Source organism: Sciurus vulgaris (genome assembly GCF_902686455.1).
Source record: "Sciurus vulgaris genome assembly, chromosome: 2".
NCBI lineage: Eukaryota > Metazoa > Chordata > Mammalia > Rodentia > Sciuridae > Sciurus > Sciurus vulgaris.
The window spans coordinates 176,285,818-176,310,162 of NC_136462.1; the positions used below are offsets into that span (position 1 = coordinate 176,285,818).

At 47.1% G+C, this 24,345-nt stretch overlaps 1 protein-coding gene and 1 long non-coding RNA gene across 3 annotated transcripts in view; one reads left to right on the forward strand and one right to left on the reverse strand.

Annotated features, from left to right (window-relative positions):
- Positions 1-11,045, reverse strand: part of TGM3 (transglutaminase 3) — a 42,859-nt gene extending 31,814 nt beyond the window's left edge. Inside the window, exon 1 of the mRNA XM_079118730.1 lies at positions 10,972-11,045. Coding sequence (XP_078974856.1) covers positions 10,972-10,978 — 7 coding nt within the window. The 5' untranslated portion in view covers positions 10,979-11,045. The remainder of the gene's footprint in view (positions 1-10,971) is intronic.
- LOC306648572 overlaps positions 1-24,345 on the forward strand; it is a 66,805-nt gene that overhangs the window by 21,426 nt on the left and 21,034 nt on the right. The gene's annotated exons all lie outside the window — the stretch shown is intronic.

Consider the following 24,345-nt stretch of genomic DNA (forward strand, 5'->3'; position numbering starts at 1 on the left):
TGGTGAAAATGCTGGATCTTAAAAGAAGACATATAAATAGCTAATAAGTTATATGAAAAAAAAGCCCAGCGTCACTAACCCTCAGAAAGATGCAAATCACAACCACAATGAAACCACACCTCACTCCAGAAAGAAGAGCTATCATCAAAAAGACAAAAGGCAAGTGCTGGCCAGGAGATGGAGAAGAGGGAAGCCTTACATACGGCTGGTGTGAATGTACACTACTTCAGCCAGCACAGAAGACAGAATGGAAGGTCCTCCAAAATTAAAATTAGAACTACACTATGATCCAGCAATCCCACTTTGGGGTAAATATTCAAAGGAAACGAAATCAGAATGTTGAAGAGAATAAACATGCATGGTGATGTTTATTGCCACACTCAGCACAAAGGCTGAGAAAGGGAATCAACCTAAATGTCCATCAAATGATGAGTGGGTAAAAAACCTGTGGTACATCCACAAAATGGAATACTATTCACCCACAGAAAAGGATGAAATCGTGCCCTTTGACAACAGGGTAGAACTAGACATCATTTGTGAGTCGATGGAAACCAGGTACCAAAAGACAAGTACCATAGGGTCTCATTCATATGTGGAATATTAAAAAGTTGGTCTCATTGGGGAGAAAAAAGGGAAGGGAATACTAAGCTATAATTAGAGAGCACTGAGAAGTTGTTGTTTTTTGTTTTTTGTTTTTTGTTTTGTCATGCTGGGGATTGAACCCAGGGCCTTGTGCTTGCAAGGCAAGCACTCTACCAACTGAGCTATATCCCCAGCCCACTGAGAAGTTCTTAACAAGAAGAACCCTGAAATGGTAAACGTTTGGTGAGACAGACATATTTAGCCTGATTTACACATTACCCAATGTCTGCTGCATTGAAACATCATCTGTATCCCATAAATATGTGTAGTCCTTATTTATCCTTTAAAAATAAATTTAAATTAAAAAGGAGGAAGACAATGCTGAATCTTGAAAGGAGATAATTTTGTCAGGTGTCAGTAGAGCAGTCTGTATTCCAGAGGATGGGGAGAGAGGCCCACAGGCCTAGGGAGTGAGCTGGGTTACTAGGCTGGAATAGAGGTCCTGCACCGAGACGGGAGGAAGGGAGACGAGAGCAAGCAGGGGGCCAGGCAGAAGATTCAGGGGGTCCTGCTGGAGGAGCTGTGGAAATGGAGCAGGAGGTCTCTCTTCCTCTCTAGGATGATGAGTCAAGCAAACAGTGCTGCTGAGAGGGGCTCGAGAGATGGTTTTATTTTACTTATTTTTTTGTGGTGCTGGGGATTGAACCTGGGGCCTTGTGCATGCTAGGTAAGTGATCCACCGCTGAGTCACATCTCCAGCCCTTAAAAAAGTGATCTTGTCACTAGCTCAGGCTATTTAAAATTCATTCATTCATACATCCACTCATTCATTCATTAAACATTTTTCGAATCAATGAATGGATGCCTTTTCGCACAAATTTAGGGGAACTAAAAGGTTCATGCAATCAGGTCCCCAACTTTTTAAACCTCTGTCTCCACCATATTGCTCACTGCTCTCTGTTTAACCCAGATAAACAGTGGAGATCTGGTAGAGCTTTATTCTTTGTCTTACTTTAGAAAAAAGAAGGGCTCAATGGAACGCGTGGTTTCAGGCCACCTGAGTCCCCCTCCTGAATTCTTCGCCTACTTCCCAACCGTAGAGGAAACACACCCTTCTCCAGGTGAAGCTTGCTCTTCCAGACCACAAACTTTTTGGGCACAGAAAGTGTGTCCTCAGATGAAGCTCCGCCAAGCACAGGGTTAAGGTAAGAGCTGGGGGGACTCTACGTCTCCAGCTGGCACCTGCTTTTCCCCCCCACCGGCAGGCCCACACCCGCATTTACTCTGGTAAAGCTCATGCTCTCCTTGCTGTGTCTATGTCAGTAGCAAAGGCCCCTCTTATTCATCCCAGAGACCAATGACTTGTCCTATGGGGAGAATGGCCCAGACAAGACTGAGCTCCAGGGTGCCTCGGCTTCAGAAAGCCATTCCGCCCACCAGGGACCCTGGCAGAAAGGAGATGGGGTGCACTTTGCATGACCCACTAGGTCAGACCCAGGGTGGTTGTGGTGGCGATGATCAGAGTGCTAGCTGAAGTTTACTGGGCATTATGTGCCTGTCATTATTCCAAGTCTCTACACGCATCAGCCCATTAACCCTGTGAGTCGGGCATGCGTAATCCTTTGTTGTACAGATGTGAAAGCCAAGGTGTGGAGAAGGCTTCGTCATGGTCACCCCCCTCCAGCGTGGAGGACTCTCCTGTGCAGTCACAGGAGTCTGGCTCCAGAGCCCATGGTCACCATGGCCTCCTTTCCTCCACCAAGTAGAAAGCCTCAGCAACAAGAACCCTGCTCTCCATGAGGGTGTGGTGGGATGTGCCAGTCTCCTCTGAGCTGGAGAGGGTGGAAAAGGAAGGCCTCTGTTTGTCCACAGCCTGCAGTGTGTCTGTTGACATTGACAGTACACAGGACACTGTACAACATTGAGGACATCTTATAACTGGAAACCGAGACTCAGAGAGACAAAGCACCTTATTTGAGGTCCCCTACCTAGGAGTTGGCAGAACCGGGATTCTAAACCCAGGTGCCAAACCATAAGAAATACATACTTGGTCTCCGCCTTTTTCTGCTACATAGCTCCTAACACTCTTGGGATCCTGGAAAGTACAAGTTTTCTTTTCATACCCATGAGATGACTGGTGGTGAGAGGCCTCTGGGTAGTCTCAGGATGAGGACTGGTGGCCAGGGGAACTGACCATAGGAATAGAGGGTTGGAACTTTCAGCCCCAGGCCTCTGACCTCCAGGGATGGGGAGGGCCTGGAGACTGACTTATTCACCAATGACAAATCACTTAATCAATCATACTTCTGTAACAATGACTTCATAAAACCCCCAAAGGATGGGGTTTGACAAGATCCCACACTGGCGATCACCCAGAGGTACTGGAGGTGTTGTGGTGGGAGAGGACATAGCTTGTGCTGTGTGTCTCTTCCATCTGGCTGTTGTTGAGTTGTAGCCTTTTATAATAAACTGGTAATCTGTTTGTGCACTGTTTTCCTGAGCTGTGAGTTGTTCTAGCAAATATTCGAATCTGAGGAGTGAGTGGTGGGGATCCTTCAAAGAGAGTTGGTCTGTCAGAATGACAGGCGGACAATCTGGTCTTGTGATTGGCATGTGGAGAGGGGGCCGTCTTGTGGGATTGAGCCCCTCACCTGTAGGGTCTGTGCTAACTCCCGACGTGTCAGAATTGAGTTACATCTTAGGACACCCAGTTGGTATCCCCTGAGAAATGGAGAATGGTTTGGGGTGGGAAGAAACCCCCCACATTTGGTAGCTGGAAGTACTCAGAGTAGACTAGAAGTTCTTACTGACCCTGATGTCACTGCGTCTCCAACGCTCCTCCTGGGAGGGGTCCTGTGCAGGACTTTGAATCCAGAAGCTACCCTAGGTGGTGAGGGGCCCTCACTACACATCACGTGCCCCTGGCATTTGTATCCTGTCAAGCAGGGAACATTGAGCACCTGAGGGAAAGAAACACGTTCCCCAAGGGTAATATTCAGAGCAGGAGAATTAAAGGGAGAGGGAGCAGCCTGCCTGGGCCTCCCGAGTGGGTGTGCAACTGGGGCTCACGTGTGGTTCCTGAAATCCTTCTCCTCCCACTGGCTGCCTCTCTCAGTCCTTGTCCTACCCCTGAACCACAGGATTGTCTCTCCTAACCCCAGATGAAGGACCTGTTGACCCTGTGGGATACCTGGGCCCTTCCCCCACCACCCTTCCCCAAGTCGACAGTGCATTTGAGCATCGGGCTGCTTTTTGCACCAGCCTAGGAGAGGAAGGGGGTGCAGAGAGAGGTGCACTCTCACTGGGGGTGTAGCACAGTGGTGAGCGCTTGCCTTGCAGGCATGAGGCCCTGGGGTTGATCCCCAGCCCGCAAAATACATCCATCCCTAATACATAAATAAATGAAATAAGAGGAAAGAGGCCGGAGGCCTGGCAGGGGATCAGCCTATAAAGGAGCTCTGGATTCCCATTCCAGGGCTCAGCCCACTACTCCGCGTCACCTCCCTGAGTTACTGCGATTACCTGGGGCGATTTCTCCATCATTTTCCCCTGAGACTACCAGAGCCATCAGCAGTCCTACTGTGGAGGACACCGCCAGATTCTATCCCAACACTCATTTGCTCCTTTCCTGGTCGTAAAATAGCCCACATCAATAGGCACCATATTTTGCAGGCTCCATTGCACCTGGGTGGTCATGAGAATATGGCTTGAAAACGTCTTGTAGGCAAAAGTTCTATGTTAAAACACAGATTCCAGAGAATCTTCTTTTTTCTCCTTTTTTAAAATGGTGCTACAATGTACACAACATTAAAAGTGACCATTTTAATCATTTAAAAGTACAATCCAGTGGCTTTTAGTACATTCACAATGTTAGGCACTATCTGGTCCCCAAAGAGCCCCCTCGTCCGTTAGCAGTCTACCCCCACCCCCATTGCCTCCTTTCTTTCGACCCTGACAACTGCGAATCTGCTTTCTTCTGCTATGGATTTGCCTGTCTGGACGAGCCTATAAATCAGCCACATACTGTGTGGTCCTTGGGTCTGACTGCTTTCACTCAGCATAATGCTGTTCAGTCTCATCCAGGTTATAAGTTGTATCAGTGGTTCATTCTCTTCTGATGGCTGAATAATAATCCTCCATTCTGAGTATATCATATTTTGTTTATCCATTCATGGACATTTGGGTGGATTCTACTTTTTGGCTCTTATGAAGAGTGTTGCTATGAACATTCATAGGGAAGACTTTTTTTTTCTGGTCCCGGGGATTGAATCCAGGGGTGCTTAACCACTGAGCCACATCCCAGCCCTTTTAATATTTTTATTTAAAGACAGGGTCTCACTAAGTTGCTTAGGGCCTAAGTTGCTGATGCTGGCTTTCTCTCTCTCTCTCTCTCTCTCTCTCGGTACCAAGGGTAGAACCCAGGGGTGCTCAAGCACTGACCCACATCCCCAGCCCTTTTTACTTTTTATTTTGAGACATGGTCTCACTAGGTTGCTTACAGGCTCACTAAATTGCTGAGGCTGGCTTCAAATCTGCAATCCTCCTGCCTCAGCCTCCTGAACCATAGGGATTAAAGATGTGTGCCAACATGCCCAACTTGAGGCTGGCTTTGAACTTCTGATCTGCCTCAGCCTCCCAAACCACTGGGATTATAGGTGTGTGCCACCTGCCCTGAGGAGCAAAACTCTTTTGAAACGTTGTTGGCAAATGTCCTTTGCGGGTTTTCCTCCCTCTTCTTCCATCCTGATGTCTGGAGGGTGGATAGGGCTCGAGTGGCCCCCTCAGACCAGGCAGGGCCAGACTCTAGAGATGGCAGAGTTGAGGTCAGTCCAGAGGCTGGGCCAGTGAAGATTTCACAGTGCCCTTAACTGCCCAGAACTGCCCACACCTCTTGTGTAGGAAAGAAACTGTTGTCGTGTTTATTTTTTTGTAAGTCACTGTTATTTGGAGGCTCACTGTCATTCACAGAAAAACTTAATCAATTGACCTGTTGGTATATCCCCTGCCCCAGCATTCTGGGATCTGTCTTTGGCAGGGGTGATGGGAGAGCACTCCAGCCTGGGGAAGGGGGTCACAATCAGCTGCAAGACACAGGTGAGGAGTCCTTGGTTGCTGGCCATGTGGCTGAGGTTTCACCTCTGCTCCTGGGAGGATCACACCACAGAGGAGCTGGCAGGTGACCCAACGTGGCATGACAGCCACTCTAGTGGGGTGAGACTTCCTGCTTGCCCAGACCCTACTCAAGACAGAGAAATATTTTTATCTGACATACTTCTAGAGTTAGAGCTGATAGAAATTCTAAAAATCATCTAGCTGAGTGGCTTTTGAGCTTTTAAAAAAAATGTAGAAACCACATTAAGAAATGCCTTTGACATAATATTCCCATACATAGATCTGCAACTTGACACAAAGTTGCCCCAAACGGTGCCAGCGCTTATTACCCATAATGCACTCAGATACTTTCTCTATTACTTCATATTTTTAAAAAATTGCTGGTCACCATCCACCACACTGATTTCACAATCTGCTAATGGGTTTCAATTGGCCGCTTGGAGAAAAGAGTGATACAATAGTTCCACATTGTAGTTCAGGAAACTGAGCCCCTCCGTCTGCCCCACCAAAGTAGAAGAGATCTGCTGAGATCACAGAGAAGTGTAGAGGCAGAACTTGGCCCAGAAGCTGGGTCTCAGATCCAAGTCACGGAAGGGCTGTGAGTCATTCCGGCTGCCGCTCTCCCCGCCCCCGGGGCCACAGGCACATCTCCAGCTCCTGGTCAGCCCCACCTCTGGCTCTGATGACACCCATGTGTCCCTGCTCGGCTCCAGCCTCCCTTCCCTTTCTCTTTCTAGCCTCTGCTGTTTCAGCTTTCAAGCCCCGTGTAGCTTCGTTGGCCCCGTTTCCTGGCACCCAGGTAGTGGGAAGTCTGGGGCTCTGTTGGCGGACAGAAGAAGGAGCTGGTGTGAGGCTCCCTGGGACAGAGAAAATGAGCCCTGGACTTGTGGCCTAGACAGGCAGAGAAGCCTTGGGACATTTCTGAATCGTCCTTTCCTCATATGTACAAAGGGATATTAAGACCTGAACATCCTCCCTTGTAGGGTTATTGTTGGGATCTAAGACATACCCACGGCTATCCCTGGGGTCCCAGAGATTGGAGAGAACAGATGCTCTGGTTTTGCACCTATAATGGCAACACGACACAAGAGTAGAAGAGGGTTTGAGCTTTTTATGGGCTGCCATTGCACTCTTCCTCTGAGCCAGACACTACGTCAAGCATTTTTTTTTTTTTACCTGCATTACATTTTTTAATGTCACAAAACTCTCTGATGTTGTTATGCCCATTTTATAGACGAGCCATTTGAAAGTCGAGTCAGGTGAAGTCATTTTTCCAATATCACAAGCTCAGGCAGAGCCTGACCTCAGTTGGGGCTGGAAGTCAATTTTGACTGAGCAAGGATGGAAGTCAATTTTGCCTGAGCAAGGATAACTCCCAGCTGCCACCCTGCAGCCAACCCAGGTGATTTTGGTGGCTGCAACTAGGCACAGTCCCTGGACACTGCCAGAGAGAAAGGGCCATCCACAGCCTGCTTAGAGGGGAAGGAGGGGCCCCTTAGCCCCTTCCCCTCTGAATAGAGTTTAGACTCTCTTAGGCCAGGAGAGGACCTCTCAACCATGCTGCCCAGATGAGCCCTCTGGAGAGTGTCGTGTTGGTATGTGCCTGACCCCAGGCCAGTGCACGCGGGACCTTTGGGTTAGAAGCAGCACTGATATTTTTTAAAGCTCTCCTGGTGGTTCTAAGGGTACAGCCAGGACTGAGCCTTGCTACCTTAGGCCCCTGTGTCATTTACACTATCAACACTTCTGTATATTCTGTCACCTGAGCTGCTGTGAGAGGGAGGGGAGTGACATTGTCCTCTTCTCCCAAAAGAAGCTAAGAGAGGGGATGCAGGCTCCTTTGGAGCTTGTCTTCCAAAGGCCATGGGCCTTGCTTGCTCTTTCTACTCCCCAGTGGTAGGGAAAGAATCTCCTAACTTCACCGTCACGCAGCCTGACATGCGGGCCCTGCGGGGGGAGAAGGAGGGTCCCACCTGCAGCACACAGCCCTGCAGGTGGAGGCAGCATGGAGAAATCATTTGAGGTGGACAAGAAGTGCTCACCAGGACTGGGGACTCCGGAATGCATTAAGGGGGCTGGAGAGGGGATGGGAAGACAGGTGCTAGGGAGGTTCCTAATGGAGGGGGTCCCCTGGGAATCACCCTTGATTAGAAAATGGACTTCATCTCCTAAGACACCAAAACAAGGAGAAAACAGACTCATGAAAGAAGGTTCCAGGTCCTAACAAGCTGTGTTGAGGGAGCACCTAGGAAGTGGATATCACCATAACCCTGTTGTACAGATGAGGAAACTGAGACACATGGGGTAAGCAACTTGTCCAAGACCACTCACTCCACCAATAGGGGACGGAGCAGAGTCAATCCAGAAAGCACCTCTCGACTAGTCCTTTGGTTTCTCTGCCCCTGCATACAATCTTGTGGTAATGAAAACTGAGGTGCGGGTGGCCCTCATGCCAGGTGGGACCTGTCTCTGATGAACAGGGAGCAGCTGCTGTCCAGGTAAGCAAAGGCAAATGAGGCTGGGGCAGAGAGGAGGTAACTGGTCCTCACTGCAAACTTTAGGTGGCTGGAGTCTCAAGACACTGGAGCCCAGAGGGGTCATCTGCTTTTCAGAGACAGCAGAGTTCAGGTGACTGAAACAAGAATGTGAGGAAAGTCCAGGAAGATCCTAGATTTACAGAGAGAAATAGGCAGGATCCCAGGAGGAAGGCCTGACTGCTTTCATGGGAGAAAGCGCCACGGATGTGCCAGCTCCAAGGAAATGTTTGGTGGCAGACCCACAGGTCCAGAATGTGACACACCCTCGGGAGATGGGGAAGCAGGGCCAAGAGAAGGTTATCCCTGAAGCCAAGGCTAGTGTCTTGAAAATGCATTTGCCTCAGAAAAACGGTTGGTGAGAAAGCTCATGGCCCCAGCAGAACAGAACCATTAGTCCCCCAGAGGTCCGGGTCTTTTGCAGCAGAGGTCTAGAGTTTAGGTTTGTACCCTAATGGCCCTGCCTGTGACAGGCTTTGGGGAGGGGAACGGTGCTCTCCGTCCACCCTGGGCCCAACACCGGGGTGCACAGTCTGCACTCCTGTGCACTCCAGGGCTGCTAGCGGGCCACTGTTTGTAGGATAGTGCTGGCCCTTCCTGGACCACCATCGTCCCATCCGTGGCCCAGATTACCTTCTTTACTGACAGGCAGAATAACTAGACACCCTCTGATTCCTGCAAGAGCCTTAAGTTAGGGGCTGGACAGAGTCCTCTCAAATCAGCACACACGCCGTCCTGATAGTCCCCTGGGTCACACCCACATACACACCCACCTTTATTTACTTCTCTCTGCTCAGATGCTCCTAATCCCACCAACCACTCCAGGCCAAGTCCAGCTCACTGTCCACGATCAGGTGCCATTGACTTCCCAGAGCCTTCCTTATTCCACTTCCAGCCAAGATGAATAATCTCTGCTTATTTTGGTCCCCACAGCACTTGGTCTGCATTTATCATGAAGCCTAATGACAGTTTGCCTTGCATGTTACTTACCAAGAACTGGTGTCACCAAGACCAAAGCCCATCAAGGGCAGGTACTGCCTGTCGTTCACTCCTGACCCTCTCTGCATGGTCCTTTTCCCTTTCCTATTAGTAAATCCATTCATCCATGAAGTATGGACCCCTTCTTGACTGAGTGGCTAAGCACTCAGCTAGGGGACTACATGTGTGACAAATTTAAGGCACTGAATGAATTCACCTGTTCTTCCTTCCTCTTATTAAAATTGATTATTTTCCAACCAGCCATTGCCCTCATTCTCTTGTGGCCTTCGAACAACATCTCTGGTTAACTGGGATTGGGTTCTAAGAACTCAGTGTCCAGGAATCAGCACCTCAGCCATGTCAAGCAGCCTAGACCTCCATGGGCATATTATCCATGTGACTCCACCATAGGCCCAGGGGCTGGGCACATACTGAGACTACTGGCTCTCTGTCCGTGGTTTCCTTTCCTAAGTCCTGGAAGGTGCTCAGAGTTCATCTATTTCAAGTTCTTCATTTTGCAGATGGAAGGCTCAGAAGCGATAGGGAACCCTGAGCAGTTGGTACCAGAGACCAAATAAGAAACCACATTCAGGATTGCTTTCCTGCGTCACTTGCACTTGTGTCTGAGCTCAGCTCTAGCAACAGGACACAGCAAAAAGACCCCGCAGTGGCTTGAACATAGTTGGACCCTGCTACCAACTGGCTATGTGACTTTGACAAGGGTCTGCCCATTCAGGGTGCTCAGTTTCCTCCCAGGGGGAGGGAGGTGGGCTTCATGACAGCTACCATCCCCTTTTGATAAAGTCCGAAAGACTCAGAGCTCCTCTCTCCTGGCCATACTGCGTATTCACAGGAGAACATGGACGACAGGGGAGGGCACATTTTTGCAACAACCCTGACCTGGTCTTCGGGATTTCTAAAGGAACCAGCGTTCACCTTTTGCATCTGGCTCAGTGATTTCTGCGGTAAATCTTCCTGTGGTCCTAACCATCATTCACAGTATTTTACAGGTTTGACTCATGCCTTGTTTGGGTTTGGCGTCTCGTCGCTGCTGTCAACGTCCTAGGCTGAACACCCATGGCAGGCAATAATTAGCAGGTGCTTAGCAGGGGCTCTGATTAACAAAGGGCCCAAATCCTCAATGGTAACCGGCAGTAAGTACAGAGCTAAAGGACCTGTGCTTCTTGTTCTCTTTTGCTCCCCTTCCCAGGTAGGGACTGCTAGGATCTTGGGGCACACCTGCTCCTTCTGCTACTGGGTTTCAGCACATCAAATCTCTGACAAGGAGCTGGTGCTTCCGGATGTGTAGTTTACTTAGGAGCATTCCCGTGATGCCAAGTACTCTTCTTACCACTCAGCTCGCATGCTGCTTCTCTCTCACCCCCTGAGGGCTCTGAGACTTGCTTCGCTTTACCTCTGCTGCTGACGGCTGGCAAAACGACACTGTGAAACACAACAAGCAGGTGCTCTCTGGCTTGACCTCAGCCGTGGTGACAGTGTGTGAAAGAAGCACCAACACGGGAAATCTCATCCTCTCTCTACGGGACGTGACCTTCAGCTGCACTGAGCACCCTGCCCATCACTCAAAACTACTTCCCACCCCTGGAATGTGCTAGAGGGAGCCGGCAGCCACCTCTGAATAGAACCCTGAAATACTGAGATCCAGCCTTCAGAGTGCCCAGCGCAGGCAACTGTCCTGGCCGGTCGCTCCAGCCTCACACGGGCATCCAGCAAGGGCTTGCTGGGGAAGATGCTACGCACTCACCACTCATGTTTCGCCTTCCTCTGCCTCTGCTGGGGCTCCGCTGGGAATGACAGGGACGGTGTGGGGAGACAGGGCACTAGGGATTGCCTTACCATTTATAGAAGCCTCTCCTACACACCCCAATTAGAATTCTAATGAGGTGGGCGAGGCACCAGGTCATTCCTGTAGTGCCTGTAAACGTTCACTTACGACACGCTCCTCACCCAATGGCAGGTCATCACGCTTGTGCAAGACCAGCTTGGGAAGAAGGGGCGAGATAAGAACAAAAGTCAAATCGTTGGCTTTTATGATTTTCTTTTTTTATATAAGAAATGGTGAACAACTTCCTGGAGCGTGAGGCTTAGAAGTGATGACAAGCTTTATTAGACGTATCTCATCCAGAGCCGATACTGGAAGTTCTCTCTGGGTCAGTGAGTCTCAGCTGAACCTAGGAGCAGAAACCTGTGAAGTCTTTTCTCAGCATGCACATATTTCAGTGTTCTCCACTTGCACAAGGGGTGTGAGAGCACTGAACTCGGGGTTGGAAGCCCTCCGGTGGGTTGATGGCCAGATTGCGGTCATCACTCAGTCTTGAAAGCTGAAAGCTGGAAGTCATGCCCACCCTCCTCAACTCACAAAGGCACAGGAACAGTCCACTGTGAAGAGGCGGTGGAAGTAATGTTGGTGGCCACATGGACTAAACCAGAGATTTTTGGGAATCGAGTGGCAGTTTGATTCTAGATCAGGGGGAAATCACTCTTTTTCATGAGAAGGAGTCACGACCACTGGCCACTGGTTCTACCACGTGCTCTCTTTAAGACTGCAGGGGAAGCTGGGCCATAATCCCTGTAGCTTGGGAGGCTGAGGCAGGAGGATCATAAGTTCAAAGGCCAGCCTGGCAACTTAGTGAGGCCATGAGCAACTTAGTGAGACCCTGTCTCAATAAAAAATAGGGCTGGGATGTGGCTCAGAGGTAGAGTGTCTGCCTGGCATGCATGAGGCCTGGCTTTGATCCCTAGCACCATGTAAAAGTAAATAAATTTAAAAAATCAAAATAAAAAGGGCGGGGATTGTGACTCAGTGGTTAAGTGACCCTGGGTTCAATACCTGCTACAAGGGAAAAAAAAAAAAAAAAAAAAGACAGCAGGGATAGTCACTGACCCTCTCTGGTTCCAGCTTCTATATTGGTTTAAAAAATGAGTGGGAAGAACCTCTGACTTTCTACATTTGTTTTTTGGCTTGTTTGCTTGCTTGTTTTTAAGGAGAATGTTTCTTCAAAGATCCTATGATGTGTAATGTTTTATCAAAGATCCTGTGATGGATATTTAGAAATATCAAGTTTCCTGTGAAAGAAAGGGAATTGATTTTTTTTAAAGTCATGTTTCAAGGATTCCTGACACAGAAGTTATTTCTTAAGGTATTTCCTTAAGTGGGGGAGTGAGGACTGAAAACGTGATGAGAAGATTGAGTCTGTAGGGAGAAGGTGGGAATCCTGGGTCTCGCAAAGACAAGAATGAATACATGAGAGACTTAGAAAAACTGGAAAAGAGGAATCAATGTCCGTTCTCTGTCCTCTGGACTCCCACAGACTTTGTACCTTTAAGTATTTGTATGAAGGAGGTATCAGGAGGCTGACATACAGCTCCATGGTAGAGTGCTTGCCTAGCATGCGTGAGGCCCTGGGTTCAATCCCCAGCACCTAAAAGAATAGAAAAAGAAAGATTTGGGTGTTTAAGATTTGAATCACAATGCACTGGGACATGTTTAGTGGATCTCATCCTTAGACTGAGCTCCTTGAAGGAATGGGCTATGTGTTATTCATTCTTTCCTCCAAACCTAGCAGAGCACTTGACCCATAGCAGGAACACACACACACACACACGCGTTTGAATGAACAAATCGATCACATTAGGGCTGGGAACCATAACTCCTGTTCACTCAGGGCTTCTTGTGGGCAAGCTCTGGCTAGCCACTTCACATATAACCTCCCTCATCTTCATATAGACCCTCTCTCCTGGGTGCTACTATTACTGCTATTGTACAGTGAGGACAAATGGGTTAAACCGAGGCCCCGCAATCATGAGATTCGTACTGTGTAAGTGACTCTGGAGCCTGTTTGCTTAGGCTCCAGAAGGAGCCTTAGGAGAGAGCAGAGGGTGCAGAGGTGTATGGCAAAGAGCCCTGGACCTCTATTCGGAGGTTCAAGGGTGGCCTTGGTCCCTGCCAGGCACCAACTTGACTCTTGGCAAGGAGTGATAATGCAGGATCAGTCCCATCAGAAAGCCTGAGGACTGCTGGGCGGCGTGTTTTGAATGGGATTAATGAATGTGAAAGTCCTCTGCCTGCTTTCAAGAGTGGATCAAGAAGAGGAGGGCTTGACTTTGTTATTGTTATTATGGTTGGCCTGGGAGACAAGAGGAACTGGACCCTGGGCATTCCTTTCAACAACCTGACAAGGAGCCTGAGAGAAGACAGATAGGTGGCATTACTCTCAGAGAGGAAACTGAGGTCACAGAGACCTGCCTGGGTCAAAATGCTGCCTCTGCCAAGTCACCTCACCTCTCAGAGTCTCTTACCTGTAAAACTGAGGTTGACTTTCTGTGAGCAGAAAGGGCGTCGGTGAACATAAAGTGCTTAATTAGCACAGCACCTGGCACAGCCTGGTGTAAGAAGTTAGTATTGATGTTATTAGGATTATTAGAATCCTCAAGGGATCCCATGTTTCCAGTGTCAAGAATTTGCAATGTGCACAGTGTGGACACTGGTGTCTGACCACCAGCCATTGATTTCCCCTTGAATGGTTTTGTAGCTGATCAGCCTTGTGGGTAAAAAAGTACCCTGAATTGGACTCAGAAGACCAGGACTCGAAGCCAGGCACTGTAGCTTGCCCACAATGTGACCTTGGCTAAATCCTTTCATTTCTTTGATGCTCAGTGTCCTCATTAGCCTGACCCTCAAATCTCTGTAGTGAGGCTCAGAACTATGGTGTGATTGCAGCTCTGAGTTTCCTCTTAGAGACTCAGGGCCAGGCCCGGCTTCCCTTTTCCCCTCCATTGCTGCCCCACTGGGCCAGCCTGCAGCCTGCTAACTGAGCAGCAGCAGGGCCCCGGCAGGGAGTCTGCCCTGAGTCGACTTATGTTACCTGCCGGAGGATTGCGCCATGGTGGCAGCCGCAGCCCCAACCTGCAGGCAGACTATAATTTGCCGGCTATGTCACAATTTCAGCTAAATGATTTTCAATTCATAGGTGGAGTCACCCAGCTACACACAGGATGAAATTCCTGCTTGGCCACAGTCTCTGCTCCTCAGACTCCAGTTAAGATGGAACATGCCAATGTAGGCTTTTACAAAGAGAGCCTAATTGATCACTTGCCTTTTTTCTCCCTCTAATTAAGGGATTTAGAGTTGCTGAAGATTTCACAACACACGCAGAGACACAAACGCTCATGAGAAGTTGTCCTGCCCAGACCACCCCGGCACGAGTCCCCTGCTCTGACACATCTCTCCTGACCACTGTAAAGATCTTACACCTCTCAAGGCAGCCCATGGGACACTGGAGAAGTTGTCTGGCTGTACCATTGGATTCTGGGGTGGTTCTGGTTGAAGCCTGACTTTCTTTATCAGCTGTGAGTTCAGAGACGTTGTCCATACCCATCCCTGCCTCAGGACCTACCTAGAAAGGTACCTAGAACAAGCAGTGGGATCCCAATGAACTCTGGTTAAAGTGCATTGAAAGGACCAGAACGATTTTCTTCATTTGTCCTAAAAATGTCTCCCTAGAGCTCCTATCCACTGACTCCTCTGGCTCCCCACCAACCCCAACCACTCATGGAGACCACTTAAAATGAGCCTGCTTCTTCCTTCATCCAATGCTAATCATGTTCTCCCCCAGTCTAACTAACACTTTCCTCCCTGGCTAAGTCTTCTCCCCACTAGGTTAAACATCTGTTTCCTTAAAGACCATTCCTCATGAGTCATGATTGGGAGCTTCTCACCATCCTGTTGCCTTGGTGGATCTTGTTACTCCCTTCTGAAATCTCCAATATCTCCCCGTGACCTGGTAACAGCTTGGATTCCTTAGTTGGGCAGCTGAAGCCTTCCAGAATCTGTTTATCCTTAATTCCATTGTTTTCTGCTACTCTTACTTGGACTCTCTTCTTTAGCAAAATGTGGCTGATCATTTCTCACCTGCTTTGAAGCTGGGCCTCCCTGTAATACCTGCCCGATTCCTGATGTACTAGGTATCATCACTGCCAAGGCCCAAAGCAAGTCTTCTCCTGATCATCCCTGTGCCCTGTGGAAAGAGGATTTGTAAGGAAATAAGGAAACTGAGGCTCAAGTCTCAGGGGCACATTCTAACTGCATGAGCCTCCCTGGGCAAATCACTTAACCCCTCTCGGCCGAAGGTGTCTCTGCAACATGGGTCTGATGCCACCTGCCCGGCCATCTCTGGAGTATGGTGTGAAACTATGAGATAGCTTCTGCAAAAGCCCTTTTTGGCAAAATGCACCGATCTGACCACCTCTGAGCTTTTTGAAGTCAGCCGGTGTCACCTGTCACATACTCAAGAATATGGGATCTAAATCCGTTAGTGTCATTTCAGGGAATACCCTCAGAGTGTGAGACCCTTCAAGAGGGGAGTATGCACATCCACGTGGCTGGCCACTGTTCCTGCTCCCAGGCTTTGTGCTACAAGTCGCACCTCAGTTAACTTCAAAGCCTCCCTGGGAGGTGGGTATCGCTATTCCATTTTATGAGCAGGAAGCCAGAGAAGCTAAACACTTTGGAGGTGACATGGCTAAAAAGTGGCTGTACCAGGATCTGAACCCAGATCTGTCTGACCGCAGAGGCCCTGTTCCTAACCACTAAGCATCCCTGTCCCTGATGAATCCTCTGGCTCACAGAGGACGGAGCCTCAGTTAGACTGGCATCTGGGTCTTTAATTAGGAGACTGTTGATCTTGATCCTGGGGATGTGATGTTAACAGTCCAGGGCTGACCAGGAAGGCAGGGTCTCTAGAGGACTGACACCTGAGTCTCAACATTGCTGTGTTTCTGTCCAAATTTCCCACTTCTGCCAAATGAATGGAGGAAAACAACCCCTTGGAGCAAGAGTGGGTATCTGAAGGTAACTGGCATAGGCGCTCATGTCACTGCCTGCCTGCTAGCACGAGGCCTGACCGACTCTAACAGATGCTCGGCCTTCCCTGGAGAAGACGGACAAGCAGCAACAGAAAGTTTTTAAGAAGATAAACGGATAACAGCTAAAAAGAAGTGCATACCACTTGTAGAAAGCATCCAGAAAGAGCGATGAGTAGTGATCACAGAGATAAGGAGGGGCTATTTATTAAGAAGTAGGATTTCACTCAAACCCTCAAGGAACAAGCTCACGAAGGAGGCATTCCTGGCAGAAGGAAAAGCGAGGGAGCCTTCAGGCTGAACCAGGAAAAGACTGCAGACGCACTGATTGAGAGCACACAGAGCCCGGGGACATGGGGGAGGAGGAAAGGCCTGGCTCTGCCCTTAAACACCAACGTGACACTTAATCCTCAGGCTTGAGGAAGGCCAGCCAGCCTGCAGCGTCAGATCACTTGTGTGTCTACAGCATCTTGTTGGAGGAATCAGTTCCCTCTGCCAAGTTGTCCCTTGGCCATTTATTTGTGAGCACACAACAGAAAAAACAAACAGGGAGGAGAAAGGAAACCACAGCCCACCATCTGTGGTCCCCGCGGTTGCAGCCTGGAGGGCCAAGCTGTGGTTTGCTTAAGAAATCACCAGAGAACAGCGAAGACAAGGGGCGGGTCACCTGGACTGTGTCCATCCTCAGAAAGGAAGTGGACCAGAGAGGCCGGGCCAGCTTAATCCCTTCATTAAGAAGAAATGACTTGCCTAAGATCACAGAAATGTTGACATAAGTCCCAGAGGCAGAGCATAGGGGTCATTTATTCCAACTTCCTTCTTAAAAGGCAGAATGCTTTGGCCCGAAGTATCCAGAATGAGAATGCAGGCTTTCTGGCTCTGGGAACTCTGCTCTTTCTGCCATGCTGTTCTAGTCACTTCCTTCCTTTCTGTTGAGAAACACATCTTAGAAAGGCCTATGGGGCTGGTCCTGCAAGTTAGGGAAATCATCTTCAACGTCATCAATATCAGCACATGTTATTATTAACATCGTCAGGCACCTGTAGGGTAATCACAAAACCACCTCCCCTGATCCTTACTAGGCTCTTAGGAAGCAGATCACAACTCACCTGCTTGCTAAGTCACGGGGGAGAAAATTGGGGTCCCACAGTTTGCATATATTAGCAAAAACCAGACTCAGATCTGAAACTTCACATTTTAAATTTCATGTTTTATTTTTCTAAAATCCATCACATAGGAGGTGCTGAGAGTAGATAAATATCAGGGGAAAAAAAGTTTCAAATCACATGTGTGCTGTGTGCTTCATCGTAACTTTATATACAGGGCTTTGCTTCATTTTTTGCCATCTGACACAGTATAAGCTGCTTGAGTTAAATATGATTTACAAAGAATCCGAAAGGTAGTGCTAAAGGAAAGTCTGCCTAGGGTAAGTGGGAAGGCAAGAACTGGCCTGGGGTCTAATGGCCTCGGGAATGTTCTCTGCCTTCACCCTGTGTGGCTCACACACAGGCAGATTTGGGACAAGGCACTTCCTCTCCATTTTGATTTCCTCAGTTTACCAAAGCAGTAGGATAATAGAGAAGATCAGTGTACACAGGACCTCCCTCTAATGACTCCCCACCCCTGGGGACTGAAGGATAAGTAGATTTTCCACTGATGTCTCAAAGAAAAAGGAGAAACCTTAGAGGGAAAGGAAAATAATTTCTTCTCGATTCTGGTCATCTATTCACCCAACAGTTATCATGTCATTAGGGGCAAGGCTCTCTTTAGACATTCTGGAAAATTAAAAATCGAACACATTTTATGGAGGGCAATTTGTATCAAAATCTGCAAAAGCATATGCATGCCAGAGTGTGTACTAGGGTGATCCATCATTTGTTAAAGGAGTGTTTTGGAAAAATGTAAATGCCTTATTAATTATGGCAGATCACACATTATCGATGCAGACATTAAGAAGGGTGATGTCTGTGTCTTAATTATTTGACATTGAATGATGTTCATGACATACGATACTAAGAACTTAAACTGTATGTATGAATGAACATATTAAATAACAAATATATGTGGAATGTGGTACATATACACATACTCTTGTGGAAAAAATATGAAAGGCTATATACTCCAATGAGAATAGTGGTCTATGTGTTGAAATTAAAACATAATTTAATTTGATTATGAGATTCTACATTTCTTTTCAATTTTTTATGGCGAGCACTTTTGTTTTTTGTTTTTTTTTTGGTACTAGAGATTGAACTCAGGGGTGCTTTTGAGCCACATTCCCCAGCCCATTTTATTTTTTATTTTGAGACAGGGTCTTGCTGAGTTGTTTAGGGCCTTGCTAAGTTGCTGAGGCTGGCTTTGAACCTGCCATCCTCCTACCTCAGCCCAGCACATATTTTTGTAAGAAAAAATGACCATATTATCTTAGAAAGATGATAATGACATATTAATATAAGAACTAGACTTAAAAACTTCATATATAGCATAGTATGATCCAATTTTGATATCAAATTTTTGATCCAAATTTTGATCCAATTTTTATAACAAACAGGGATTTTAAAAGGCTAGAATATTGTACAACAAAATACAAATGACTGTATCCCCCGATTTTGTTCTGCTGTCTATATGCATAAATTATGTAACAAGAAAGAAAAGTAAGTTGCAAGTTCACTTTTTTTTTTTTTTTCACTAAAAAGGTATGAGTGGAATAGGGTCCTGCCTTTAATTTCACCGGTGACATTTGGTGCAAGTGGAGCCCTACGTTAGGTACCTGGGGACTTGGTGTCGTGTCGTCAGAGTGTGGCTCTAACTCACTTGGAGAGAAGAGAAGAGCAGAATGTACGAAACTAAACAGGCAAGAGAGCTCAGTAAGTTTGCCTGCCGAATCTAGAAAAGATTCATGGAAGGGAGAACATTTTAGCCATGCCTTAAGGTATAATTGAACTAACAAAAAACTGGAGAAAAGCATTCTCATCAGAGAAGAGGCAGGGGGAGGCATGTGTGGGCCCCTCCAGGGAATTTAGTGGCCCACGACCAACTCTCCCCATCACACCTCCCAGATGCCCGCTGCCATCATGTGACATCACCAGGCTCCTGGGGATCTTTCAAGTAAGGTAGCCGTGAACAGGTGCAAGGGGCCCTCATTTGATTTCTCTGCAAATGGAATGAAGTTTAAAAAAAAAAAATGGACTCAGCACAGAGAACTTGAATTAGTGAATTATTTCACACTTTTGGGAATTCATCAGCGATTGCCTGGATTTGACTGGGATTTTTCGTCTTCACTAAATTGATCCCATACAAAAGCTTCTTTAATTATCAGGGACGAAGGAGGAATTTCCCAGGCAGTAGATTCTGATCTCGGTTTCATGCATCCATAAAGAGAGCTATAAATTTCAGAGGGCTCAGGCTTGTCCTGGCACAACATGGGCCTTCACAGCAGGGATGTTAATGACTTTCAACAGGAACAGTGACTTGCAAATGATGTTCCAACCCTGGCTCCTGGCAGACAGTCTGGACAGTAGGCATGGCGAGATGTTCTGGGAAAGGGCTCTGTTCACCTCTCTGGAGCATAAAAAGTCTGGAAGGTTTCAACAAGGCTTGCTCCTCACGATGTGGCAATACTTATAGGACTCGTGCACAGGGAACGCGAAAGGACGTGGAATTATTCAACTGAGTGAATTACAAGACAGGAACAAATCATTTTTTGTCTGCTTCCAACTGGCTCCAAACTCTTGGCATCTCTTGAGCTTCTTCCCAACAACAAAATGGCTGTGAGGACTTCCTTTGGCTATGAGTCTTGGTCCTCACTGATGCCATCTGGGTGAAATTGGAGCCTTATGTTGGATAACTGTGGACTTAGGGTCTAGTTAAAGCTCTGTCTGCAACTCACTTTGAGACCTTGGGAAATGCAGGGTTTGGTCTAAATGGGGCAGTTTCAATTTTTACTTCATCTTCTGCACCACTTCCTGTCCTCACACTGGTCAGGAGCATCTCCCGTTAGACTTATGGGCTATGAGCATGGCCATCTTACACATTTCTGATCCTCACTGAGAATCTCTGAAGAAAATGATCTCAATGTGTTTCACATCTCCTGCTCACTCTTAAGTTTTAGGATTCAAGATTTAAATGATCAAAAAAGCCTTAAAAAATATGGACATGGCCACAAACGCTGCCATCCTGAACTGTGGCCCTGTCTGACCCCAAGCTCACAGGCAGCTGCAGTACTCTTGGCAAGACCTGTGTTGGAGGCAAGAAGGCAGAAGAGCAAGGAGCAGCAGAGCAACGCTGGCTTCTTAAAGATCTTTCCTGGGACCATCTTGGTAGCTTCTGCTGATATCTCAGTTCTGCTCAGAAATGCATGGCACTGTTCCTTCTAGCTGCAAGGGAGGCTGGAAGTAGAGGTTTTTTTTTTTTTTTTTCTTTTCTTTTCTTTTCTTTTTTGATTGGATATATTGCTATCTGTGCAAAGTGGGGTTCTGTTAGTAAAGCTGAAGAGAGCGGATAGGGACGACTTGGTGATGTGTAGTATCTGTCAGACATATATTGTCCTTTCAAAAAATAACAACTGTGTGTGTGTGTGTGCGTGCGTGTATGTGTGTGTACTCATATATGCATGTACCTAAAAGCCTTAGTATACCGACTTAAGTATACATAAAAGCTTTAGTGTATATAAGGTTATATATATGCATATATATATGTATGTATGTGTGCATGCATATATATACACACATGTATACACAACACACACACACACACACACACACACACATATACACCTTAAGGAAAAAGTCACAGGGCAAGACGTGCCTGTGTAAATGAGGGAGTGATAAAATCAATAGATTTCTCCCAGCCACAATCATTAAGTTGCTGAAAATTATAAACATTTAAAATCTCTGGAACTTGTCCTAAAGCTATACAGCAAATGCAAAACCACTTATCTAAGGCAATCTGCTAAACCTTCTTGGGAGCTGGTGACATTTAGTGCTCCCCAGCTCAGCCTGGGAAAGACCCTGGCTCTTCCCCCAGTGCTCATTTCTCTGCGTCAGGTACAGGCTGGGTCCTGACCTGATGATGGATTTTAGAGCTGTTTTGTCTCATGGCTTTTGCTTTTGTTCTGGTTTTAAAAACAGAGACTACTTTCAAGGGCAACTCCTTTGATTCTCCTTGGTTTGTAAAGCCCAGCCTCCCCATTAGGACAGAAAGCAAAGAATGGGACCAAGAATTGAGACTGCCAGGTTTGGTTTCTCACTGTGACTTGGATAAGTCACTTCCTCTCTCTAGATGTCTGCTTCCTTGAGAGAGAACAAAGAAAAGCCATCTTAGGAAGCAGGATGACATCTCATGACTGTCACCAAACTTGAGGATCATGATCTAATGATCTGACCCTGCTCTTCCCACAACCTTCCCCTCCTCACTTCTTTTCTTCTTGCCTCTCATAAGTGCCTCTCATATTCTCTCTCTCTCTTTCTCTCTAGCTTTTAAAGTGCTTAGCTATGTGCAGTGGCACACACCTGTGATCCCAGCGACTTGGGAGGCTGAGACAGGAGGACTGAGTTTAAAGCCAGCCTCAGCAACTTAGCAAGGCCCTAAGCAACTCAGCAAGACCCTGTCTCAAAATAAAAAATAAAAAGGGCTGGGACTGTGGTTCAGTGGTTAAGCACCCCTGGGTTCATTCCCCAGTACAAAAAATAAAATTGCTTACTGCCTGAAAATCTCTGGCAGATGCATTAGAGTGTGGGGGATAAGGATTTGTTATAGTTGGTTAGTTTCTAATGCCTGCATCATACTAGATGGCTTAAGAAGAAAGCTCAAAAGGAGATCTAAGACCTGCAACTGGGAGGAAATGGAGGCAATAAAACAATTCATACCAAAATAGAATCTGTGAACAAAAAGAGCAGGGTTGATATAAAGAAGAACAACATGTTATCATTTTCAGGAAAATGAATGGAACTGGAGGACATTGTGTTAAGTGAAATAAGCCCAACTCAGAAAGAAAGCATCGTGGGCTTCCCCTCATGTGTGGAAATTAGTTGGAAAAAAGGAAGGAAGGAAGAAAGAGAAGAAAAGAAAAGGACATCATGAAAGTAGAAGAGGATGGGGGGAGTTGGACAGTGAAATGGTCACAGGATACCGTGTGAGTATAGTGTACCACAATGGAAGCCATCACTCCGTGTGATCGATGCACACCGATAAAAAATAAAATAAAATTTAAAAAGAGTAGGGCTGAGGCAGAGTTCCAAGTTGAGGGGTGGATTAGTAGGTACTTTGTTTCCTCCCTGATCCTCTTTGTCCTTCCGTTCTTGGGCATGAGAGGGCATGAAAGAGAAATGACCTTCAGCACCTGCCATGTCTCAGCCCCAGGACTGCTTCAGTATAAATTCAGTTTACCAGACTTCAGTCACTTGCCCAGGACTCTCATGAGCTTTACTACAACTGCACGCCAATTATTTTCTTTAAATCAGCCTCCCCTGCTTTTTTTTTCTTTAACTTGCAGACCTACCTTAGCCCTGTACCAACTGATGACATCCGTAAAGGACTTCAGCATGGTCTTGTTATCTAAGACATAAAATAAACATGTGACTGTTAGAATTAAAAAATTTTTGTCCCCAGGTCACAGTGACATGTGCCACACTCTGGAGTCCATCAGTGATAGCTCATTCAGCCCTTGCAAGTGCCCTACCAGGTAGGGATTATTGTACTTAGCCTACAAATAAAGAAACTAAGGTTCAGAGAGTTTAAGTAACTTGCCCAAGATCACAAAACCAGCAAAGGCGGAACAAGACTCGAAACCACCCTTGTCTCCAAGTCCTGTGCTCTTTCTTCTAGCCCTGCCCTTCGGTGAGGAGGGAGGAAGAAAAGAACAATACAGAAGCAAGATCTGTCCATAGAGATTTGGGTTTGGGACCAAATTGCTTGTGCAGTCCTTACAAAGAGCCAAGCCCTGGCGCCCATTTTTCCCTCCCCAGCAGACTCCTTGGTTCCTTCAGCACCATGAAGTTGTGTCTGGCATAGGATGGCACAATCCTGATGCTTTTCTGTGTTTGTCAAGTGGTGGCTTCTTCCAGGGGCAGCTCGTGCCAGGCTGTCCTGGTTGGAGGCTCCTGGAAGCCTTCCTAATCCCTGCCCTTTCAGATTCTAACCCAGCCTTTCCACTCACCATCCCTCAGGCCCTGCCTTCCTGTTTGCTTCTTGCCTGGGCAAACGCAGGGCTTTGCCTGCAAGTCGGGCCTTGGGGATGGGTTTGCTATTTTAAGTAGTAGATTTACGATTGTGGGCATTCATTCTGAAACAACTTGGAAGCATTCTTTTATCTTCTCTTTTCACCAAGAGTAACCAGAGGACTCAGCAACTCAGCACAGAGGACTCACATGCTTGGCAAAGAAGGGCAGGATTCTCTGCCGCCTCCCGCCTTGGTCTCCCTATCAAAGGGCCTGCTGGGGTGTGGTCCTTCCATGAAATGATGGTTAGGACCATGTGAGGACTTGGATGCCACTTGCCTCTGCTACACATGCTGCACTGCCAGCAGCGGGCTCTGAGTTTGGGGGGTAAGGATAGAAGGTAGAAGAGTGTAGGAGTAAGGGGGGAGAAGAACTAAAGTATATCACGGGCTTGCATATGCCAAACACTGTCCCATACACTTCACATCTGTTACCTCGCTTAATGCTCTCAGCAACCTACAACCATTACAAATAGGTATCATCAGGCTCATGTTAAAGGTGAGGAACTCCAAAAGGGGAAAATTAAGGAGCTCACTTAAGGCAATGTGGTTACTAAATGGCAGAGTCAAGATTTGAACCCAGGTCTGCCTGATTCCAAAGTTCACACTTTTTTTTCCCACTACCGTACCAGGCCGCCTCATTTCTAGATGAGATAAAGGAGTTTAAAAGGAGACTTCTAAGTCTCTTGTTCAGTATTTCCCAGGTTTTATGTCTCAGAACCCCAACTCTTCAGATCTGAGGAGAAGACCAAACAAATTCAAAGGAAGATGGTTCAGATAAAATTAAATGATGCCTTTACTAGAGCTGCTCAGAGCCTTTCAAATTCTAATGTGCACGTGAACCTCCAAAGGGAGATGCAGAGAGTCACAGCACCCAAATCACACAGGGACACTATTTGTTTCCATGCAAAACTGCCAAGAAATCAGTGTTTTATAAATCATTTGGAAAATGTTTATCAAACAGACTTTATTTTAGGTATTAAAAGGGAGGCAGGACACTTGCCTAAGTAATATGACAAGCTAAAGCCAGGCATTTCCAAA